At 42.1% G+C, this 24,551-nt stretch overlaps 1 protein-coding gene across 1 annotated transcript in view; it reads right to left on the minus strand.

The window, feature by feature from the left end:
• The window catches only part of CD38 (CD38 molecule), a 38,591-nt gene extending 19,326 nt beyond the window's left edge, over nucleotides 1–19,265 (minus strand). The window contains exons 1-2 of the mRNA XM_007119415.3: nucleotides 18,879–19,265; nucleotides 480–609 (exon numbers count right to left, since the gene is read on the minus strand). Coding sequence (XP_007119477.1) covers nucleotides 480–609; nucleotides 18,879–19,093 — 345 coding nt within the window. The 5' untranslated portion in view covers nucleotides 19,094–19,265. The remainder of the gene's footprint in view (nucleotides 1–479; nucleotides 610–18,878) is intronic.
• Nucleotides 19,266–24,551: the final 5,286 nt, after the last annotated feature.

Consider the following 24,551-nt stretch of genomic DNA (forward strand, 5'->3'; position numbering starts at 1 on the left):
ATGTCTGACCTGCCTATTCCACAAGTTAGTTGACTGTGAAAACCTAACAGGATAAGGGTTCAGAAAGTCCTTTGTAAGCAAAAAAGGGCACTCAGCAAGTGCAAAATGGCACTGTTGTTACCATCATCATCATCATCATCATCGGAGGTCGGGGAGAGCTTTGCAGTTCTATAAGATGGATTATTTTTGTTTGGATTGGGTTGGGGTTTGTGTTAGGCTTGTTTTGCCTGATTTTGGGCTGACTCTCCTTTCCTCTTTCTCTGTCCCCAGTTCTCTCTCTTACCTCCAGTCCCCAGATGTTCTAAATCCCGATGACATCCTGGTCTCCCAATGGACCCCAAGCTCCCTCCCTGCCAACCATGCCTACATCCTAATATACAGATTTTCCTCTTCCCTCATCCTGGTCAAAATGTGGTCCCATGACCTCTTCCCTTTGACTTTTGTCTTCAGTTTTTAAATCCATAACTTGACCCAGTTACCTTGTCACAAGGCACAGTTTGATTCACCAGCTTCATCAGTGGGTGGTAGTCTTCCTCTGTCGCACTGCAGGGGTCCTTAGAGATAAATGCATTCCTGAAAGCCTCCCTGATCTTTTGGCAGTCTCTATCTCTGTGAGATAAAACATGGGAAATAAAATAAAAGATGAATAATTAGATTTCAAACATATGTTTAGAGCATAATTACCCCCCCAAAAAATCTGTGTGCCAAGTGGTTCATATACATCATCACATCTCATGTGTACAACAGTTTTATGAGATGAGCATCACCCTCCCTGCCCTACAAGGTCCCTGCACTCGTGGGGCTTACTCTCTGGTTAGAGAGACAGACAGTATACAAACAAGCAGATAAGCTAATGAAATAAGTATGGATTATGATAAGTATGCAGGAAATCAGTGGGGAATATTGAAGCAATGACCACTTTAGGGAGGCTGGTCTGGAGAGGGCTCCCTGAGACTAAATGTTGAGAAGGAGTGCATTCCAGACAGAGGGTGCCTCAAGTGCAAAGGCCCTGAGGCAGAAAAGAAGTTGCTGATTTTGAGGAAGGGAGAAAAGAACAAAGGGAGCGGTGGTGAGAAATCAACAAAAATAATCAGTCTTTCAGACAAGGAAATGATTTCAATTTTTACCTAATTACCAGGGGAAGGCAGTGGATAGGTTTAAGCATGGAAGTGGACTCATCTGATTTTTGTTTTTGAAAAAGTCACTCTGAAAAACTCTGTGCCAGCCCCAAAGATGGAGCAAAGTCTCAAATAGGAATTCCAACCCCATGTCCTCTCCAAACAGCCCCTGGCAGTGAAAAGGCAGGCTGGCGAAGCAGCAGAGATGGAGGGGAGGGAGGGATGCTGGAGAAGATTGCAGCTGGACCTTCCCTTCTGTGTCTTTGTTAACTAGTGCACCTGAGCCCATCATTTCCTGGGGGGAAGGAAGTGGGTTTCCACTGGGAGTGCTCAGACACGGTTATCAGGACAAACTCCAGCCTTTGGACTCGGCATCCCAAGTACAGTACCAGGTCAGGCAGCTAAAGCTGGGGGAGTAAAGATGAGCCCCTCGTTTTCTATTCCCACTGAGCCTGCTCTGGCCCTGCAGGGCACTAACAAAGCAACCATTCCAGAGGGTCTTTTGCCTTCCCAGCTCAGTCTGGCCAAGGACAGGTGTTAGAAGATGTTCTTGCTATTTGCTTTTATCATATTTGCTAAAATGTAGTCATGGGCACACTTTGCTACAAGGAAAGATGAGAAATGCAGCCTTTAATGTTGATGGCCATTCCACATCAAAAAGTACAGTTTTACCACAATGAGATGTCATCTCACACCTGTCAGAACGGCTATCATCAAAAAGAACACAAACACTAAATGTCGGTGAGGATGCGGAGAAAAGGGAACCATCCTACGCTGTTGGTGGGAATGTAAATTGGTACAGCCACTGCAGAAAACAGTATGGAGGTTTCTCTGTACTTTTTTTTTCTCAAAAAACTAAAAATAGGACTACAATATGATCCAGCAATTCCACTTCTGGGGATATATCTGAAAAAAGTCAAAAACACTAATTTGAAAAGATACATGCACCCCACTGTTCATAGCAGCATTATTTACAAGTTCCAAGATATGGAAGGCCCTAAGCGTCCATCAACAGATGAATGGCTAAAGAAGATGTGGTGTATACATATACAATGGAATATTACTCAGCCATGAAAAAGAATAAAATTTTGCCATTTGGAGCCATATGAACGGACTTGGAAGGCATTACGCTACGTGAAGTAAGTCCAACAGAGAAAGACAAATACTGTATGATCTCACTTGTAAGTGGAATCTAAAAAATGCAACAAACGAGTGAATACAACAAAAAAGAAGCAGACCCACAGATACAGAGAATAAACTAGTGGTTACCAGTGGGGTGGAGGGACAGGCAATATAGGGGTGGGGGAGTGGGAGGTACAATTTATTGGATGCAAGGGAGACTCAAGGATGTATTGTACAACATGGGGATATAGCCAATATTTTGTAATAACTGTACATGGAAAGTAACCTTTAAAAATTGTATAAAAAATTCAAATAAAAAACCCCCAAAATTTTAAAATAAAAAAATCATGAAAGCACAGTTTTAATTCTAGAGAAGGGGCCGGCCTGCCCGCTCTGTCCCAGGAAGGGACCACCACTGTCCCGTTTTACTGATAGAGAGGAAACTTTAAGGCTGTGAATTTAACCAACGTGCCCGAGGTAACATGATCAGTAAGTGGTAAAGCGGGACTGGACCCCAAATCTGTGGGAGCCTCCCACATGGCTACAGCCTTACAGGGCAGGCTATTAAACTGCTCCAGCCTGGTATCTTCATCTGTAAGAGGGAGATAAGAATACTTCATGCCTGGGAAGTTTTGGAGGATTAAATGAGATAACACTTGGCTTGTCCCCCAGGCCCGGCTCTTTCATGGACGCCCCTCCCCTTCCCCAACATGCATGGGACCGTTCACCTGCATCACTGCTGGCCTGCGAAAGCTCTGCCGGGAAACCATTACCCACCTGGCTCTGCCCATACATTATATATTTAAGAGAAAAACGTTCTTACATTATGTATCTCGACATCAGTCAAAGTTTACGGGGCACCATCACAGGAAGTTTAGAGCCAAGATGTTTGGCGGCTGTTTTACTTCAGAGGACCATATTTTACTTCAATTAATGTAATGCAATGGCCCTCTCAGGAATTTCCTGTTCTGATCTCAACTCCCTCATAAACTCTTCTGCCTCCCTCCTCAGCCACAAAGAGTGGAAGAGGAGAGACATCTCCTTGACGTGGAAGGACAAGAGAATTTTCCACCACAAAAAAGCTGGCAGTTCAGCGAAATCACCACTCACTGGGCACCTACCATATACCACATGCTTTCACCACCCAAAACGGGAGAACTCACAGACCTCCAAGAAGATTTTTATGCTTTTTAGGTATATAGACCCCTTCAAGACACATTACCTTAAGAATTCAAGAAACCCCAGGTTAAAAATTAAACAGAGTTCCTTGTTTAGAAGGAGCAGAGTTTAGAACATCAGAGTTGAAACAGACCTTGGAAGAGTTTATAACTCCTCCATCTTCCCTTTCACTGTCTGAGACCAGAGCCTCCTACATGCCCCAAAAGTAAGAGGAAATGGGGAGAGGTGATGAGAAGGTTGGGGGCAGGCTATATGAAGCCACTTTTCATCCTTAAAATCTGGGGCAGGGATAAATTTGGAGTTTGGGATTAATATATACACACTACTAGAAATAAAATAGATAACCAACAGGGACCTACTGTGTAGCACAGGGAACTATACTCAATATCTTGTAATAACCTATAATGGAAAAGAATCTAAAAAAGAATATATATCTATACATATATAAACAATTGCTTTGCTGTATACTTGATACTAACGCGACATTGAAAATCAACTATATTTCAACAAAAAATTTTTAAAAATCAAAAGTAAACATTTCACCGTGGATGAGCAATAAGCATTTTAATTGGTAGATAGATAGAAAGATAGATGGATGGAAAGAAAGATAGAGGGAATTCCCTGGCGGTCCAGTGGTTAGGACTCCACGCTTCCACTGCAGGGGGCGTGGGTTTGATCCCTGGTCAGGGAACTAAGATCCCGCATACAACGCTGCACAGCCAAAAAAAAAAAAAAGAAAAGAAAAGAAATATAGATAGATAAAAATAAAAAGAAATTAGGAGAGAGGGTACAGAGATGTCAGCAGTACTCGTTCATACATGTCATTGCAGACATGGGCCTCAAGTTCACAAGTGTGGCTGGAAAAATATGATCCCTTAATTGAGTTATTTTTATTTGCAAAGCCCACAGTCCTCATTTTTGTCCCCCTGGGTAGAGCCCCTTTCCAGCAAATCAAATGGCAGCCAAGCAAAAGCTGTTTCGAGTAAGCAGGCTGGTTTCAAGGAAACAGAGGGCCTCAGGATCCCTGCATCCTGCGGGGATGGAAGCAGATGTCTCTAGCTAAAGAGGCAGCGTGGGAGAAGTAAGAACCATTTCTGAGCGTTCAGTATCTTTCTTCTCTTCAATAGCTCTTCTGTTCCAAAATTAGAGGCTTTAATTGTGATACTTCTAGGGCGGCCTGCCCTTCACTGTGAGGGGGATCCTGAGCCCAGCGGCTGCTCCTGAGAGCTCAGGCCATGCCTGTGGCCCCTACTCATGGTCACCTGGCCCAGAGGGTTGTCAGGCGTCACCGGGTCCTGTGAGCTCTGGCCGCACGTGAGGATCCCCTGGAGAGCTTTGGGAAACACACAGTGCCTGGCTCTGGACCAACCAAGGCAGGATGAGGGAAGGGGAAGAGAGCAGAACCTGTAATTTTCCAAAAGCTTCCCATTCCCACCTCCTCCCAGGCCCCTGGAAACAGCCCTCCTACTTCCTGTCTCAATGAATTTGAAGACTGTAGTTACCTCCTATAAGTGGACTCAGACAGTATTTTTCTTTTTGTGACTGGCTTATTTCACTGAGCATAATTACCTCACGGTCTGTTCATGTTGTAACATGTGTCAGAATGTCCTTCTTTTTTCAGGCTGAATAACATTTCATCGTAGGTATTCACCACAGTTTGTTTATCTCTTCACCCATCATGGGCACTTGGATTACTTCCTCCACCCATCCTTTCATTCCACAAATACTTACCGAGGGCCTACTGCTAGCTTCACAACAGACACAGGGCTAAAAAGATAAATACACACCATTTCTATCTTCAAGCCACTCATGTCAAGGTCTAGAGCAGACAAAGAACAAAACTCATTACAACTAAAGCACTGGTGGCTTGCCCAAGGCACTAAAATTTGCAAACACAATAAAGAGTAGAACATTTTCTCATTTTCTACTACCGAGGATAGAAACAGATTTAAAAAAGAAAAACAAAAACTTGATTAAATGTGAATCAGCATCCTCATTTTGAGAATGATTTTTCTTTGTTTTCTCCCCCAATTGTTGTGATACACGCAAAATTGATATATGTTTATAACCTCGGTGGGTTTCTCTTTGACCACCTGCCGGCTTGGCTTTCTTTGGTGGGTTCCAGAGTGATTAGTGGTTTGTAGCCAACAAACAGGAGATGCTTTATAGGGCGCCTGTGCTCAGCGGAATATAAAGCAGTCTTTGAACAAAGCTTTTATACAGAGCTTGGAATAGTTTGGGTGATGTTTATTTTACATTAAGTGGGAAAAGGAGGCCTAAACTTAGAGAAATAGAAAAAGAGTGGCATCAAACTGATCACTGGAGTTGTCTCTGGGAAGAGAAATAAAGGGGAATTTCCGCTTTCATCCTATACTTTTCTGTTGGCTTACAACAGAAATGGATTCTTGTATTATGCAAGTAACCCAGAAAAGGAGAGGTTAAAATTTTTTAACTGAAGATCTGGTATGATTACAATCAATTTTTAAAAAGTGGGGAAAAAACCCACAGTAATCAAACCATGTCTTAAAAATAGTAATGTCTGGGCTTCCCTGCTGGCGCAGTGGTTGAGAGTCCGCCTGCCGATGCAGGGGACACGGGTTCGTGCCCCGGTCCGGGAAGATCCCACATGCCGCGGAGCCGCTGGGCCCGTGAGCCATGGCCGCTGAGCCTGCGCGTCCAGAGCCTGTACTCTGCAACGGGAGAGGCCACAGCAGTGAGAGGTCCGCGTAACGCAAAAAAAAATAAATAAATAAATAAATAAATAAATAAATAAATAAAAGTAATAATCTTGTTGCTAGGAGTATAAGTGTTGCTTTGTGACCTTTTCTTCCCTATATTTTGAATGTTTCTATAATAAGCATATATTACAATGGGGAGCATGGCAAAACTTTCATTTTCTTTTCAAGTTGCTTGAGCTGTTAGACCAAGCATTTGAGACTCTTGGAAGGTCTTAGAACATGGGAACAGCTCAGGTCCAAACCCCCGTGGTCGCCACCTACCATTTCTGTGCCGTCTCCCACATCTCTGGGCCAAAAGGTGACATTTCTCATTCCTCATCTAATTCAGTTCAACACCAGGTGAGACTTAGTGTTGGTGACCCAGACCCATTTCTCAAGACCTAATGACATGAAATATGGGGTGAGGTGAGGGCTAGGGCCATGCACCTCTTCCAGGGCATCTTTCTTTCCACTTTAAAGACTTCCTTGCATCCTCAAGCAAAATCGGATTGTCAGATCACACTCTCACTTATCCCAGATTGTACCCAGAATCAAACTTTGTGAATAATGTCAAGGAGACGGGTCATTGAGAAGCTCAGACAAAGCAAGGACAGGTCGGGGCATCCTGTACAGCCCCCAGTGTCCATCCTGTCCTCCTTCCTGGCCCAGAATGACAGATGAAGTTACCAAATGAGGTTTTGCAAGGTTCCTCACACAGCCAGAAGGACTGAAGTGATGAGGCATCTCCATTTTATTCTCTGGAGAGCTCTACAGCTTCCATGATTTTTCAGGGACTCAAACCTCACAGGTACTGCATTTATTTTCTAACAGTGATCCTTTAACCAAGGACATCCTGCTGAGGGCATTCAAGAGATAAGTCTCACTTTACATTCCCACCAGCAGTGCAAGAGTGTTCCCGTTTCTCCACACCCTCTCCAGCATTAATTGTTTCTAGATTTTTTGATGATGGCCATTCTGACCAGTGTGAGATGATCTCTCATGGTAGTTTTGATTTGCATTCATTGCAGCTCTATTTACAATAGCCAGGACATGGAAGCAACCTAAGTGTCCATCAACAGATGAATGGATAAAGAAGATGTGGCACATAGATACAACGGAATATTACTCAGCCATAAAAAGAAATGAAACTGAGTTATTTGTAGTGAGGTGGATGGACCTGGAGTCTGTCATACAGAGTGAAGTAAGTCAGAAGGAGAAAAACAAATACCGTATGCTAACACATATATATGGAATCTAAGAAAAAAAAATGTCATGAAGAGATTAGTGGTAGGACGGGAATAAAACACAGACCTACTAGAGCATGGACTTGAGGACATGGGGAGGGGGAAGGGTAAGCTGTGACGAAGTGAGAGAGTGGCAGGGACATATATGCACTACCAAATGTAAATTAGATAGCTAGTGGGAAGCTGCCGCATAGCACAGGGAGATCACCTCTGTGCTTTGTGACCATGAGAGGGGTGGGATAGGGAGGGGGGGAGGGAGGGAGACACAAGAGGGAAGAGATATGGGAACATATGTATATGTATAACTGATTCACATTGTTGTAAAGGAGAAACTAACACACTATTGTAAAACAGTTATACCCCAATAAAGATGTTAAAAAAATAAAAATAAAAATAAATAAAAGCATAGAGAGAATTCTCTTCTCATACCATATAAAATCACTGCCTAGACAAAAGGAGACTCTCATTTATGCAAAGCAAAAAAAAAGAGAGAGAGAGATAAGTCTCTTCATTCTAACGAGTATCACTAGTGTATCTGACCAGAGGGCCAGCTGTCAAGGAGATCCCAGTAGCTCACTTGCCTTACTTTAATTCCCTCAGGGGCATATCCCTCTTCCTAAATAAGTAAAGCCAGCTACTTTAGCTCCGTCCTCTGGGTCCTAGAGTGCACCAGGTTGTATGTGTGTGGAGACGATGGTGATGAAAAAGAGAAACTCAGCCCTTGACACGTGGGAGCTGGCCTGGCAGCCTGGCCCCCATGGGGGCCAGAGGTACAATCCCCTGCTACTGAGGCTCAGAGCTTAGTAACTTGCCCAAAGCCAGTCAGCAAGTGGCACAGTTGCCTTATGTCCAAACTCTGCTCTTCCTGCTAAACAATGCTGTGTCCCACAGGAAATGTTAAATCATGTCCCTACCTATCCCCAGAACGAAGTGGGTCCTAACTGAAAGGAGGACCCAAGACCCCAGAGGGGTTGTCGTTTCCCTGTAGGTCACATGAGAATTTGAAGACCAGAATAGGGACAGAAAGTAAGTGGAGTAAGAGGAGATGGGGCAGAAAGTGTTAAAGTCGTATGCTAAAGCGAAGAAAACAAAAAAACAAACCAAAAAAAGATATATTTGGTGGTTAAATCCATTTTGTATGTTGTTAGCCTACTTGAGGCTTCGTAACTCTGTAATGTCACCTCTCTCTAAACCTACATCCTTCCCATAAATGACAATTATATTTCGAAGTCGCCATCAATGCAGCAACATCACCTTCATAATGTGTTGCTCCCCGGGGAAAGTGCTCACGTCCCAAATTCTCTTCCCTAAAAGCACTTGAATCTCAAGGGCTAATTACACTCAGTCTGTGAATTTTCCTGCTGTTATGTCCTGCAGGGCAGCTTGTCTTGGACCAAAGAAAAAGTGCAGGTTAACTCAGCTATGAAGTCTCAAATTTGAGGCTACTGGAAGCCTGCATTGAAGGTGAAGACTGTCACCTAGTGGAAGAAGAGAGTAATTGTCAGGGTTCACTGAGGCAATTAGGACTTCCCTAAGTAGGGTCTTAAAATCAGACTCTTTCGGCTGAAGGAAAGCTCAGAAATCATTAATCCATCAATCTGGCAAATATCTATTGAGCATATACTACGTTCCAGGCGCATTTATGAGTAAGTAAGATACACCAGTGAACAAAATACACAAAGAGTCTCTGTCCTGAGAGAATTCCATTCTACCAGAGCAAGACTGACAATAAACCAATTTTCAGCAAGACTGACAATAAAGATAATGAATGTTGTAGAGTATCCTAGAAATTTATAAATTCTATATAAAAAAAGGAAAAATAGAATAGGATAAGGGTGTCAGAGGTTATGGGGGAGGAGGTGTCTGTTTTTGGCATTAAACAAGGAGGACAGTAGATGACTTTTCAGCAAAGAATTGAAGGAGGCAAAGAACTTAGTCATACAGACATCCAAGCGAACAGCGTTCTGAGCAGAAGGAACAACCTTCCCAACAGCCCGAGTGCCTGGTGTGTTCAAGAAACAGCAGAGAAGCCAGTGTGGCTGGAGCAGGGTGAGCAAGGTGGACAGTAGATAGAAATGAGGTCAGAAAGGTGATGTTGCCCCACTGAGCAGAGTTTCATAAGCTTCTACTCACGGTGAACTGAGGAGCCATAGAGGATACTGAGCACAGGAGGTACATGATAATACTTAAGTTTCAAAAGATTTCTCTGACTGCTTTGTTGAATATAGTCTGAAAGAGGGAACAGGCAGAGAACGGTAGACCAGTAATCCGGGCAAGTGCCCATGGTGATTCGGAACAGGGTGGTAGCAGTGGTGATGGTGAGAAGTGATAGATTCTTGATTCATGGTAAATTTCCTAACAGATAGGATGCATGGTGTTAGAGAAATAAGGAGTCAATGATAATTCCAGGGTTTGGGGCCTGAGACACTGGAAGGATGGGGTTGCCATGAACTGAGATCAAGAAGGCTTTGGGTCGAGGTATTGATCAGGATACATAATACACTATGTAGTATATATTATAACATATGCTATATATGAAATACTACATATTATATACTATATATTAAAATTACATTCTACATATTATATCAAAGTAGGATATATACATATATATAATTATAGGAATGCAAAAATGGGAAATATTGAGCCATAAATTTAACAAAATATATGCAAGACTTGTACTCTGAAAACAAAACATTGCTGAGAGAAATTTTTAAATGACTGAGGAAATAGAGAGATATCCCATATTCATGGGTTGGAAGGCTCAATGTTAAGATGTTACCAAATCACAAATCAAAATTTCAGCATGCTTTGTTAAAACTATTGGCAAGTTGATTCTAAAATTTATGTGAAAATACAAGCTAGCCAAAGCAATCAAAGGAAAAAAGCTGGAGGACTTATATTATTTGGCTTCAAGACTTGCTAAAGAGCTTCAGTGATCTAGACAATATGAGTTGTGAAAGGATAGCTATAGATCAGGGAAATAGAACACAGAGTTCAGAAAGAAACCCATACATACATGGTACTTTAGAGTGAATTTTGTGTCCCCCAAAATTTGTAAGTTGAAATCTATTTCCCAAGGTGGTAGCATTTGGAGATGAGGCATTTGGGGTAATTAGGTTATGAGGGTGGAGCCCTCGTGAATGGGATTAGCATCCTTATAAAAGAGACCCAGAGGGTTCCCTCCTCCCTTCCTCCGTGTGAAGACCCAGAGAGAAGGTGGCCATCTTTGAACTAGGAAGTAGGTTCTCAGCAGACACTGAATCTGCTGGCATCTTGATCTTGGACTTTCAGCTCCAGAACGGTGAGAAATAAATTTATGTTGTTCATAAGCTACCCAGTCTGTGGTGTTCTGTTATGGCACCTGGAATTGACTCAGACATGGTCAATTGACTTTCAGGAAAGGAGTCAAAGAGATTCCGTGGGGAAGAGAAAGCTTTTTCAATAAATGATACTACAGCAAATAGGTTTTTCATATGTGAAAAAAAATGAAATTGACCCTTATTTCACACCATACACAAAATTAACTAGAAATGGATCAAAGACCTAAAGCACAGTTATATTAAAAAAAATTAACAAGTTGGACCGTATAAAGATTTAAAAAACAAACTTTGCTTTTTAAAAGACTCCATTTAAGAAGATGAAAAGGCAAGTCATAAAGTGGAAGTAAATATTTTCAGGATACATCTGATAAAGGACTTGTATTCAGAATACATAAACCACCTACAACTCAATGATATGAACTAAAACCTAATTTTTTTAAGTTTGGGAAAAGACTTGAATACATACTTCAATAAGCCCATGAGATAATGTTCAACATCATTAGCCATAAGGAAAATGCAAATTAAAACCACCATTAAAATATCACTGCAAACCCATCAGAACACTTCTAGCAAGGAAGTGTAACAACTAGAATATTCATACCCTGATAATGAACACATAAAACTATACAATTACCTAGTGAAACAGGTTAGTAGTTTCTTAAATAGCTAAACTACATTATTCAGCTATTTCATTTTTGGACATTTACCCAGGAAAAATGAAACCACGTGTCCACACAGTAACTTGTATACTAATATTCATAGGAGCTTTATTCATAATACTATATCCAAAAAGTGAATACAAGCCAAATACCCATCAAGAGATGAACGGATAAACAACTTGTGCTATATACACACAATGGACTACTATTCAGCAATAAAAGGGAAGAAACTATTAATACTTACACCAACATGGGTGAATTAAAAAATATTATGCCAAAACCATGAAAGAAGCCAGAGACAAAAGAGTATGTAGTATGTGATTTTGTTTATATAAACTTCCAAAAAATGTAAACTAATGTCTACTAACAGAAGGTAGAGGCACCCTACTCAATGTCAAGACATTAGTAATTTAAACAATGTGGAGTGGTATAGAGAAAAATAGATCATAAAACAGATTAGAGCCCAGAAGTGAACTGATAAACCTGATATGCAACAGAAATGGCATTATAAAGCCCTTGATAAAGGATGGATTATTTGATAATTAGTACTCGCACAACTGACTATCCATCTGTAGGGAAAAAAATGAAATTAGGTTCCTACTTTATACCACACACAACAATATACTCCATATGGATAAAATGCTTAATGAAAATCAAACATTTAAAAATTTTAGATTATACACTTTTGTTACCTCTGGTAGAAAATAAGTTCTTAACACACAAAAGGCATAACTATAAAAGATAAATATGATTACTTCAAAATCTTCAGTAAGACAAAGGACCCAGTAAATAAAGTCAAGAGTCAAACCACAGATTGGGAGAACGTATTTGCAATCCACATAACTGACAAAAAATTAGAATCCTGAACGTATAAAGAAGAAAAACAATTCAATACAAAAACAGGCAAAAGACAAAAATAGGCATTTCACAGAAGAAACCAGAATACCAATAAACACATTTAAAAATGATCAATTATGTTAGTAATCAGGGAAACAAAAATTAGAACCACAAAGAGATGAGCAAAATTGTTTGACAATTCCAAGTGCTGGTGAGGATGTACAGTAACAAGTAAATTCACACTGCTTTTGTGAAAGGAAATTGATACCACAAAGTTGGAGACCTGTTTGGCCATATGTAATGTGGCAGACACTGTTGCTTCCCAACCCCAGTAGATATTCCTCACCCTTCTTCCCTACTGGCAAAGTATGTCTCCTATCATAGTGATTCCAAATATCAAATACTCACTTCGCAAGCCTCCTCTACAGTTTGGGCAGCCATGTGAGCCAATTCTGGCTAATGAGATTCAAGGGGAAGCACAGAGACAGAGAGGAAGGGCTTCTGGGAAAGATGCTATTCCCTGATAAGGAGACTTGCAAGGAGGGCACTCTTGCCCATCCTCCTGCTCTCTGTTCCTGGGTATCACTCTCTAAGGACATAATGCCTGGAACTGCAGATGCCATCTTGTGACAAGAAGCTCAAGGATGAAAGCCACCCTAGGGAGATGGAGGAGTGAAAGGTCCTGGGCCATCAGTGAGCTACTGAATCTACCAAGGCACCCCACTTCTGATATCTTGTTATGTGTATATATAAAAAATCTCTTGCTTTAAACTTCTTATAGTTGAGTATTCTTTTACTTGCAGCCAAAAGCATCTTAATTGGTACACCAATTGTTATGGGCTAAATTGTGTCCCCTAAGAGATGTTGAAGTCCTAACTCCCAGTCCCTCAGAATGTGACCTTATTTGGAAATAAGGTCTTTGCAGAAGATCAAGTTAAGATGAGAGTAAGGGTGACCCTTAATCCAATATGACCAGTGTCCTTAGAAAAGGAGGAAACTTGGACCCAGAGACAGACACACACAGAAGGAAGAACACGTGAAGACACAGAGAGAACATCATCTGCTAGGCAAGGAATGCCCAAGGCTTCTAGAAATGAGAGAGTCAGGTAACAGAGTCTTCCTCACAGCCCTCAGAAAGAGCCAACACTTCTGACACCTTGATTTCAGACTTCTGGCCTCCAGAACTGTGAGACAATAAATTCCCACTGTTTAAGCCACCCAGTTTGTGGTACTTTTTTTATGGCAGCTCTAGCAAATTAATACACCCAGTAAAGGTGAAAATGACATACTCTATGAATTAGGAATTCTGCCTCTAGGTAAACATCTTAGAAAAAAATCATAAGCACAAGTAGACATGTATGTTTTGCATTGTTTATATCAGCAAAAACTGAGAATAAGGGACTCTATTAATAAGTGTAGGATACGGTCATTCAGCGGGGTACTATACAGCAGTTACAATTAATGATCTAGTGCTGATATAGCAACATGAATAAATCTCTAAAATAATGTAATAGAAATCACCAAAACATATTGGTAAGTGGAAAAAACAAAGTTTATTCTACAGGGAAAAAACACAAAATAAATACAAATTAAAATTAAAATTCAGTAACATCTTCCCTTATCAGATTGGCAAAAATCAGAAAGTTTGTAAACATCCTGTGTAGTGAACATATGAGGAAATAAACTCTCATTACCTCAGGAAAAGAAATGCCTCACAAAGAGAAATCTGGCTATGTTTTCAAAATGTAAAATGGTATATTTTTTGACTTAGTGATTCTGCTTCTAGGATTCTATCTTACATCTCCAAGTATTTTATTGCAGCATGGTTTGCAATATATTGCAAAAGTTTTAAAACAACCTAAATGTCCATCAGTACAAGTCTAGAATATGGTAAATCTATACAGGGGAATATTATTAGAATGAGACAGAACTACATTGATAATCAAGATAAACTGTTAAGTGAAAAAAAAGTGAGACAGAGAAGAGAGGATGTGTATAGAAAAAAAGAATATATGAATATACGCTTATACAGTCAGAGAACATTTCTAGAAAGATACAAGTGAAACAAGTAGTATTTGCCTCTGAGAAAGAAGAAAAGAAAATTGAGGGGAGAGGTATTTTTATTTTTATCTATAGCACGTTATTTCTTTAAAAACTAGGGAATAAAAGACCTGACCGAAATATGACAAAAGTTTTATTGTCTGTTAATTCTGCACGATGTGTAAATGGCTAGTTGCAACATTGTTCCATGAATATTTCAGTGCATTTAAGATTTTCATAATTTAACATGCTTAATTTTTTTAAAGAAAAGAATGGAGAGGAGATATGAACTGGGGAATAAGGAATATTGAAGAAGGAGAAAGTGGTCCCTTGAATGGGAAGAATGAAGAAAACCAGACCTGTCAAACACAAAAAGTACAATTTTTAGCTGTAAAGGGATATGTTCATAACCTTGGTTTCCAAAGCACCTTTTAAAATTTTCACCAAGAAGTGTTAAAACATGAAATCAGATCCCCAAAATGTGATTAATTGTCTTTCATCTAAGTCTCACATATTCCTTTGTAGTTTTAAATCTCTCCTAGTTTCAACTGTATGTCTTCGGTCTTTCTTTACTCTTAAAGAATCCCCAAGGAGATTTCATTACTGCTCTAGACAGCTTTATTCATAAACAGACGTTTACTCCTAGAAACCAAGATAATGCAGGAAGCAATTTTATTATGAATTTCACAATATTTACACCATGAGGTACCAAAACCAGAAATGACTTTATAACATTTGCTTGTTAGTCATAATAAGAGAAAACAAACCTTTGAACTATATCAAGACAAATATGGACCATGGCCAAGTAACTGCATTGGAGGAATTGTTAATACCTCTTCAAATCAAGCTTTACTAATTGCTTCAAAACATCCAAAGACTAAAGATGTAGGCAGCTTTCTGCTGTGTGGATATGTCATGTTTGATACAGCAGGTAAGAGGTGGAGAACTAAATTTAGCAATTCTTGAAATGCCTCATTATAGAAGAAATTTGAATTATGTCTATAAAACTACTAAGTTGAAGCCATTTATTTAAGCAGGTATATAGCTGCCTTTTGTGAAGCTCCTTACTTTTTTTTTTTTTTTAACTGTGGTATGCCCCACTATTAAGAATTCCACTTGGGGGGGTAAGTGATTTTGTATTCTTCGCCATATTTTAAAAATATTTTTCCAAGTATTCTAAAATGGGCATGTTTTACATTTATAATTAGAAAAAAATGTCATTGGAAGAAAAAAGAATGTCATTCTCATGCTCTATTTATTCTTCAAGTTTCTGACCTCAGTTTTCACTTTCTTTTTTGTCTTTAAAAACAAGATTCTCATCATCCCCCCACTTCCAGAGTAGGTATTTACTGGTGATATTTTTTTTGAAAAAGATGAGCCCCCATTCCCCACTCATATCAACTATGAAAACTCGTGAATATAATCAATCCTTCCCTTCCAAGCCCTTAGTCTTTGAAACACACACACAAACACACAGGGAAACAATTCTTGATTCATCTCTCATTCAGTTTCCTGTTTTGTTCTCACCATCTTGCACCTGTTCTTTCCACCACAGCTATTTAAAGAAAATTTTGTCCTGGTTGTTTTCTAACCTGATCTAGGTCTAAGGCAAGAAATAGATCTTTAACGGCGAGAAAAAAAAGCACGACCACCTCTAAATTCATTTATTGCAAAAAATCTCTTAACTGACCAGTATTTAACTGAACCACTTTCTGTCTGTTCTCTCTGTACAAGTTGCCTATCTTCTACACAATTAACAGGCTACTCTCTAGTATCCCCCAGAACTTTCCTTTTCACTCACTTGGTTGTTTATTTACCTATTCTTGAATATGTTTATGCTTATTGTTTTTGCTTTAATTATATGTTTTCATTAAATTGTTCATAAATAAATTGGATAAGTGGAAAAAGAAAAAAACATGTTTTCTATGAAAACTAAGTTGAATTTTTTGGTAAAAATGACCCAGGTGAGTCACTTTAAAAATGTTGCTCGGGCTTCCCTGGTGGTGCAGTGGGTGAGAGTCCGCCTGCCGATGCAGGGGACACGGGTTCGCGCCCCGGCCTGGGAAGACCCCACATACCGCGGAGCGGCTGGGCCCGTGAGCCATGGCCGCTGAGCCTGCGCGTCCGGAGCCTGTACTCTGCAACGGGAGAGGTCACAACAGTGAGAGGCCCCCGTACCGCAAAAAAAAAAAAATGCTGCTGAATTTGATATTGGTAGGACAATTGTCAAAGACCTTAGGATACTGTAGAAATCTAGAAGCATTCTTTTATATATATATATATATATAAATTTATTTATTTTATTTTTGGCTGCATTGGGTCTTCATTGTCACATGCAGGCTTTCTCTAGTTGGGCTTTCTCTAGTTGCTGAGAGCGGGGGCTACTCTTCGTTGTGGTGCGCGGGCTTCTCGTCAGCAGGCTTCATTCAGTAGTTGTGGCTCGCAGGCTTAACAGTTGTGGCTCGCGGGCTCTAGAGCGCAGACTCAGTAGTTGTGGCGCACGGGCTTAGTTGCTCCACAGCATGTGGGATCTTCCAGGACCAGGGATCAAACCCATGTCCGCTGCCCTGGCAGGCAGATTCCTAACCACTGCACCACCAGGGAAGCCCAGGAAGCGTTCTTTACTTAGACAACTTGTCAGTTGACTTTAAAGAAGCTGGCTCTGAAGCCCCAATTTCTTCCATCTTGAATCCCTCCTTATCCATCCAACCAGCACACTATTTCTGCTCTCCTTTCCAGCAAGACCCCTGGCGAGAGCTGTCTATGTACAGTCTCCAATTCCTCTCTTCCCATCTTTTTCTTGAATCCATTCCAGACAGGCTTTCACCATGACCACTCTTCTAAAATTGATCTTGTCAAAGTCATCGATCCATTCGTCAATTTTCAGTTTTCATCTTACTTAACCAGTCGGAATCACTTGAGTAAGACAATTAACACTTCCTCCTTATGAAACATCTGCTTGAATTTCTATGCACAGTTGACTTCCACATTTATATCTCCAGCCCAGACCTCTCCCTAGTACCCTAGACTCATAGAAACCAGCTTCCTATTCAATATCTGCACTTGAATGACAGTGGACATTGCAAAACTAATATGTACAAAGCCAAACCGGTGGTTTCTTTTCCAACTTGCTTCAACCCAGTCTTTCCCTTTTTGATAAATGGAAATTCATTTTTCTGGTAACTCAGCCCACAAATCTTGGAGTTTTTGTTGCTTCTTCTTTTTCTCTAACATCCCATACACAAGTCTGTAGCAAATCACGTGGAATCTACTTTCAAAATGTATCCAGAATATTTCCCCTTCTCATCACCATCCATCACTATCCAAGTCGCAACCACCTCTCACCTGAACTGCTGCAAGAACTCTAAATGGCCTCCATGCTTCTGTCCTTGCCCCACTACCATCTATTTTCAACCCAGCAGCCAGGAGGATCCCTTTAATAAGGTGTCAGACAGTGGTACATGCTCTATACATCACTACTCATCACTAGTGGATGTATCCTATATCCTAAGGACAAAAAGAACCATAAAGACATTTAGATATTTTGTTAGTAATAATAATAATACATACATAAATATAATTATTTGTATATATGAAAGCGAATACATAATTATATTAATGTTATTAGGAACCAAGCTTTTTAGTGTCAGAGAAAAGAGATACAAACATAAAATTTAGGAATTTCCTGGTGCGTCTCAGGGCTCATCCCCTGGGATCGCGGGTGTTTGGATGCGGAACTCATCTCAGGCACAGAGATGAAAATCGCGGCTCCCCTGCCCGCCTTTGGCAGCCTGAGAAGCAACTTTTTACTTCCCAGCTTATTCTGCTTTATGTACAACTTCGAAAAATGAGTTTTCCGGGTGAAACCAAGCCCTGAGAATGGAAGTCAAGAAAGCGGTTCACTATGGGGAGAGATTAGAAGCTAGCTGGCAGAGGGCCCGAGGAACCTTCCGGAAAGGTTCCGTAGACTGATGTGGGTGGTGTTTCTAGGGTCTGAACGGATTCATTAAGCAGATGCGCTTTACCGTGTGTTTTATCTTTAAAAATTGTTTAAGTTGTTACCGCTTTGTTTTGCTTTGTTATCGGATGCTGTGGTCACATTCATTTCAGGGCGCACAAAAAGAATCGAGATGCTGTTTTACGGTAATGAATGAAACTAACTTCAGTGATCGGGCCCTTCAGACACCATCCTCCCACCTCAGGCTCCGCAAGCCACTTCACCAGGTGTCTGTAACTGTCCCGGGCACTTTTGGGTCAGAGATGGCGAACGCAAACCCCATGAAAGGTAGGAAACGCCAGCAACTCCCCGGCTTCCTGGCCGAGTGGGGCTGCGGTCTCAGATGGGGCCGGGCTCCGGGCGTCTCTGATAAGTATCCGCCAGTTGAGCGGAGGGGCCAAGAAGCGGCGCGCTCGCCACCGCCCGCCTGCACCTCTGGGGACTGGCGCGCGGACTCGCGAGCCCGGACTCCCTACTCAGCACTGTCCCGCGGGCTCTCAGCTGACTCGGAACAGTCGATGCTTTGTCAGGCAATCCAGACGGCTACCGGAGCGCACTGTCCGGCTGTGCCCAGCTGTGCCCAGCTGTGCCCAGCCACCACCGCGCGCGGTGCCCCGCCATGCGCCAAAGCCGCCAACTCACCTGAGCTCCGGCTGCACCAGCTGCGTGTAGTTGTAGCATCGCTCCAGGACGATTTCTTGAAAATGGGCAGTGCTGCCCGTCCCTTTCCACTTCATGTGCTCGGAAGAGTGGCGCCACATCCAGATTCCGACCACCACCGCAATGACCCCCCCCACCAGAAGACATAGAAACATGCAGAGACAGATCTTGGCTTTCTTGGGTCTGGGGTCGGCCATGGGGTCCAACGCGGGTCGCCCGGGCGAAGTTGGAGAAGAGGCTGCCGGAGGCTGAGCAGGCAGGGAGGAGAGAGCTAGCCCGGTTCTGAAACTGCACTTCCCCTTTATCTCTCACTTGCCTTTTCTCCGCTTCCTTTCCCACCCCCATCCCCTCCTTCAAAATTCTTCCATCGCGGTCGCTCGACCAACAAGGATTTCAAGTTCTTGAAAAGCCTTCAGCACATACTAAAGCTGTTCACTTCCCGAATCCTAAGCAGAGAGTCACCACTTTGACCTTACTTGGCAGGCACTCAAAGAACAGAGAAAGTACAGCCTTATACTCCTCAGTCGTCTCCCTTTATCAAGCCGCACTTTACACTTTACCCACACCTGCTTCCTGGACAGTGTCAAGGCGACTGTCTGCCTCGGTACCTGTGTACATGCAATGCCTTCTGTCCATCGGCATCAGATTAAGCTATGGGTTCAAACTGAGCTCTGGCTGGGTGATATGGGGTAAGTTACTTGACCTCTCTGTGCTTCAGATGTAAAGTGGACACCATAGCAGTACTCACTTCATGGGGCTGTTATGAGGATTAAATGAGCTCATATTTACGAAGTGTTTAGCCTGGCACATGGTAAGCACTCACAAAGTGTTAGCTATGCCTACCTGCTCCCTGAGGCTGTGGAGGGGATGCAGTTTTGTAATCCATGAGGTGTTGTTTGCAAGTGTCTGGCATGCAGTAAGTACTCAAAGTAGTGGTTCAATAAATAATCCAGTAGCTTTTCCCAGATGCCCCCTGCATCGCCTCTCTCAATGTTTCCTAGAACTAGGAGCATCTGGGACATTTCAGCAGACACCTAAGGCAAGTGGAAGATCAAGCCAAGAGACCTACTGGGGCAAACAATTTCCAGACAGAGGGGAGAGCAGGTGCAAATACCCTAAGGCAGAAAAGCCCTTGGCCTGTTCCAGGAGCAGCAAGGATGCCATTGGAGCTGGGATGCAAGAGTGAGGGAGGCAGAGCAGGAAAGAAGTTCAGAGAGTAGGAGGAGGCCAGGTCACCCATGGCCCTGTAAGACAAGATAGGACTTTTTGGACTGTGAATTTTATTTTTAACCTATTCAAGGTCACTGAGTGACTTGATCAGGCATGACATTTTAAAGGCTCAATCTGGCTTCTGCATTGAGAATAAATTGTGGGAGATGTAGCTTTTGAAACCTAACTCTGGTTACTTTACCCACCCCAATTCCCCACTTGCTCTAGACACAGAAAGCAGGCATGGAAGCCTCCAGCCTCCAGGGGTACCTCGCCCCACAGCCCCTATGGCACTCAAGTCCTGGGGTCCTTCTCTCTGTCTCCAGCCAACCCAAGCTCTTCCCTGATGCTGGGCCTTCACAGATGCCATTACCTCCCCAACTCCTCCCCACCCCTACCCAAACCCTGCTGATCTCCTTCAATGTGACTTCCTCAGAAAGCCTTTCCTGACCCCACTGAGCTCCCAAACTGAGTTAGGTCTCCAAGTTGTACACTTTCCTAGCAGAAGAACGCAGATGCCAGTGGATCTCCTGGGACAATACAGAACCCAAAAGCTCTGGTGTGGATCACCCAGACCAGAGAATTTCTTCAAGGTGTCCTCTCCAACTAGACCAGGGTTTGCTTGAGACTAGATCTGCAGAAATTAAGACATAGAAAACAAAACTTATGGTTACCAAAGGGGAAAGGGAGGGGGGAGAGATAAATTAGGAGTATGGGATTAAGAGATACATACTGTTACAGATTAACAGATACATACTTACGTATATATAAAATAGATAAGCAATGAGGATTAACCATTAACACAGGGAACAATATTCAATACCTTGTAATAACCTATAATGGAAAATGATCTGAAAAAAATTCATATATATAACCGAATCACTTTGCTATACACCTGAAACTGACACAAAATTGTAAATCAACTGTATTTCAATTAAAAAAAAAGCCTCAACATATTTCCCGAAGTGGAAATTTAATTGCCCATATTCTTCACCCATGATGTTATAACAATAGAAATAATGATCAAAAAGTTAATTTTAAAAAAAGAAAAAAAGAACACAGCCTCTCTGATCAGGTACACCTGAGTGATCCCTGCCACATGGACAAGTAACAAAACTTCTCTGAAGGACAAGTTCCTCTTCTGTAGAGTGGGCTTAAAAATATCTGCGGGCATCACTGAATTATTTTGAACATTGAATCAGGTAACATATAGAGAGAATAGCTGAGTGACCCCTTAGCAAGTATTCAACAAAGAAGCACTAATGATGGGAGAGCTGCGTGAGAACAGGAAGGATGGCGGTGAGTCAGAGTAGATTTTCGGAAGGCTTTGGAGAGACAGTGACACTAGATGAGGCTGTGGAAGGGCAAGGAAGGTTTGCAAAAAGGAGAGAGACATGGAAACAGAACTGTAGGGCGAACTGGGGGCAGATGTTGGGAGGTCTGGGGCACCAGAGGAGTGACCACCCCCAGGCCACACACCTGGTTAGTGGAAGTGCTGGTCCTAGAATGTGGGTTTCAAGCTCTTTTTTTCCTTGGTCAGCTTTATTAGTATTTTTAAATCATGCAAGTAATACAATCATATTTTAAAAATTGGAAATAGAGAAAAGAAGAACATTGCCTCTACTCCCATTCCAAAACCCTAACCCAACTACCATTAGCATTTTGGTATTTCTCCCTCCAACCTTTTTTTCTAATCTCTGACAGCTTTAAAAGTAGTTATAATGTATAATATTATATATATATTTATTTATTTATTTAAATTTCTGCTCTTTCCTCCTCACTGTGCAAATGTGGTCCCTGCCAGGCCATATATCCTTCCCCAAAACACTAAGCCCAGGCTCAAATCCCAACTCTCCATCCCTAGGTAGCTCTTTGAGCTGAGCATCTTATCCGGTACTCTCCCGGTGTTCAGGCTGGCTGTAAGAACCTGGGAGTGTACGCATAAAGCAAAGAACAGCCAACTTCCGCGCGGTACAGCCTCTAGAAAAGGGGCTTCCTCCTCTCCCCGTGACTCTCACCAGAAGCCCAGCTCCACAAGAGCTCATGTTTTGTCCTAGCACCAGGATGATGCCTAGTATGCAGTTGGCACTCAAGCAATGCCTGCAGAATGAACAACTCCCTCTCCATCAGATTCACCAGCTAAAACCCACCCATCAGTGGGCATCTGTTGTTCATCTGAGAAGTAAAGTGCAGTGTTGAAGGGAGGGGAGGGGAGAGGCTATGATTAATTACATAATTCTTCTTTTTCCTCCTTCAGTAATAATTACTAACATCAATTAGTGTTGAATACTTTGTGTACAATAGCCTACAATATTGTCATCATGTAAATATTTTATTATTCCCATATTGCAGATGAGGAATCGGAGGCTTAGAAAGGTAAGCAATTTGGCCAAAGTTAGTTAATCAAGAAGGGTTTTGAACTGAGACAATCTCATTTCAAGCCTGTCCTACCAACCCTACCTCTACGTCCTTAGGCAGCAGATAGTTAATGGGTTCCCACTCTGTGCTGGCCGAGTTGACAGACTCAACTTGTTCTCACAGAGGATTTGTGGTCCAGCGTGAGAACTTCTGGAAACATGTTCTTGGGCATGCATCCATGGCAGCCATGAGGCTCTGAGCATCACCGGGACGCTCAGGGTGGACTTGTTTTCCTAGGAAGGCGTTTGTCTCCCTAACGTGTTTTCAAATCAGAGGAAGGGTGAATAGATGCTGAATATCAAAAACAACAGAAACGCCCACTCATTGAGGTCAAACACAGCACAGCTTGTCATCTGTGTTTTTTTCTTCTCGTAGTCTTGTGAAGAGGAAAGCGGCACGATTTCTCCTCCCATATCTTGAAACATAACAAGGTCACGTCATTCACTCTTTATTCTGTATTTTCAGTGAAACCGATTTAATAGGACTTGGCAGAATGCCTTGGATTGCTTTTAATTCACTTGAGCTGTCTGCTCTTCTTGTAGTGCCCTGGCTTGCTTGTTATGATAAATCAACACAGCCACTTCCTCAAGTTAGGGCTAACCTTAGCCTAACAGATTCGGCAACTTCTCAGCTCTCCCCACACTCCACCTCCTTCATCCAGTTCCTTGCTCTTTCCTGAACTTTCAGATGACAGCTTACACACCCCATGTCTAGAATCTTTTACAAGCTCTCTCATTCCTGTCATGAGTTTCCATATGCACCCTACACTTCCTGGTTGTTCTTTCTGTTCATTTGTTTGTTTTTGGTCAGTTTCCTCATTCCTCTTGCCCTACACTAGACTTTAATTCGAAGCAGTCTTTTTCTCAGGTATGATCCCAATGACTAGCAAGTCTCTGACACCTAGTAGACACTACAAAACTGCGTGTTGATGAATATCACACTTCAATGCAAATCTTTCTTCGTTCATTCATATATTCATCCATTCTTGCATTAAATATTCACCAAGCACCTACTATGTTCCATGAACTGTTTCATTTTTTTAACCTCTTTTCACCAATTTTATTGGGAAATAATTGACATACATCACTGTATACGTTGAAGGCATTTCCATGAACTGTTTGAGGTACTGGGTATACAGCAGTTTAAAAAATTCAATCCTTATGGAACTTATATTCTAATGGGAGGGGGCAGACATATAATGGACATAATATGTAAGTAAACCATAGGGCATGTGAGGTAACGATGAGAGCTAGGAAACAAAATAACCAGGGAATGAGATAAGGACAAGGGAGGTGGGAAGGAGGATTGCAACACTGGAATGAGGACTAAGGAGAGTCTCACTGAGAAGATGACATTTGAGTAAGGATCTGACAAAGGTGGAGTAGCCACATGATATGGGGGGAAACAGGGTCCCAGCAGAGGGAGGTTTTGGTGCCGTAATCCAGACGGGAGATGATGCTGCCTTGAGCCACGTTGACTTCAGCGGATGTTGCCTGAATTGTGGATATATTTTGAAGGCAAAACTGAGAGTTGTTTATGGAGTAAAGAGACGAAGAGAGGGACTTCCTTGGCAGTCCAGTGGTTAAGACTCCGCACTTCCACTGCAGGGGTCACAGGTTTGATCCCTGGTCAGGGAACTAAGATCCCACATGCGGCGCAGCTCAGCCGGAAAAATAAAAAGAGAGAGAGAGAGAAAAAGAGAGAGGTCAAAGACAACTCCAAGGATTCTTGGCTTGAGCAGCAGGAAAGCTAGAGATGTCATTCACTGAGCTGCAGAAGACAATGAAAGAATTCATTTGGAGAGTGTTAAATTTGAGATGCCCATCACATGCCCAAGTGAAAACATCGAGGAGACAAACATCATGCCAGGCTTTACAAATATTAACCCATTCGGGCTTCCCTGGTGGCGCAGTGGCTGAGAGTCCGCCTGCCAATGCAGGGGACACGGGTTTGTGCCCCGGTCCGGGAAGATCCCACATGCCGCGGAGCGGCTGGGCCCGTGAGCCATGGCCGCTGAGCCTGCGCGTC

Source organism: Physeter macrocephalus, chromosome 7 (genome assembly GCF_002837175.3).
Source record: "Physeter macrocephalus isolate SW-GA chromosome 7, ASM283717v5, whole genome shotgun sequence".
Taxonomy (NCBI): Eukaryota; Metazoa; Chordata; class Mammalia; order Artiodactyla; family Physeteridae; genus Physeter; species Physeter macrocephalus.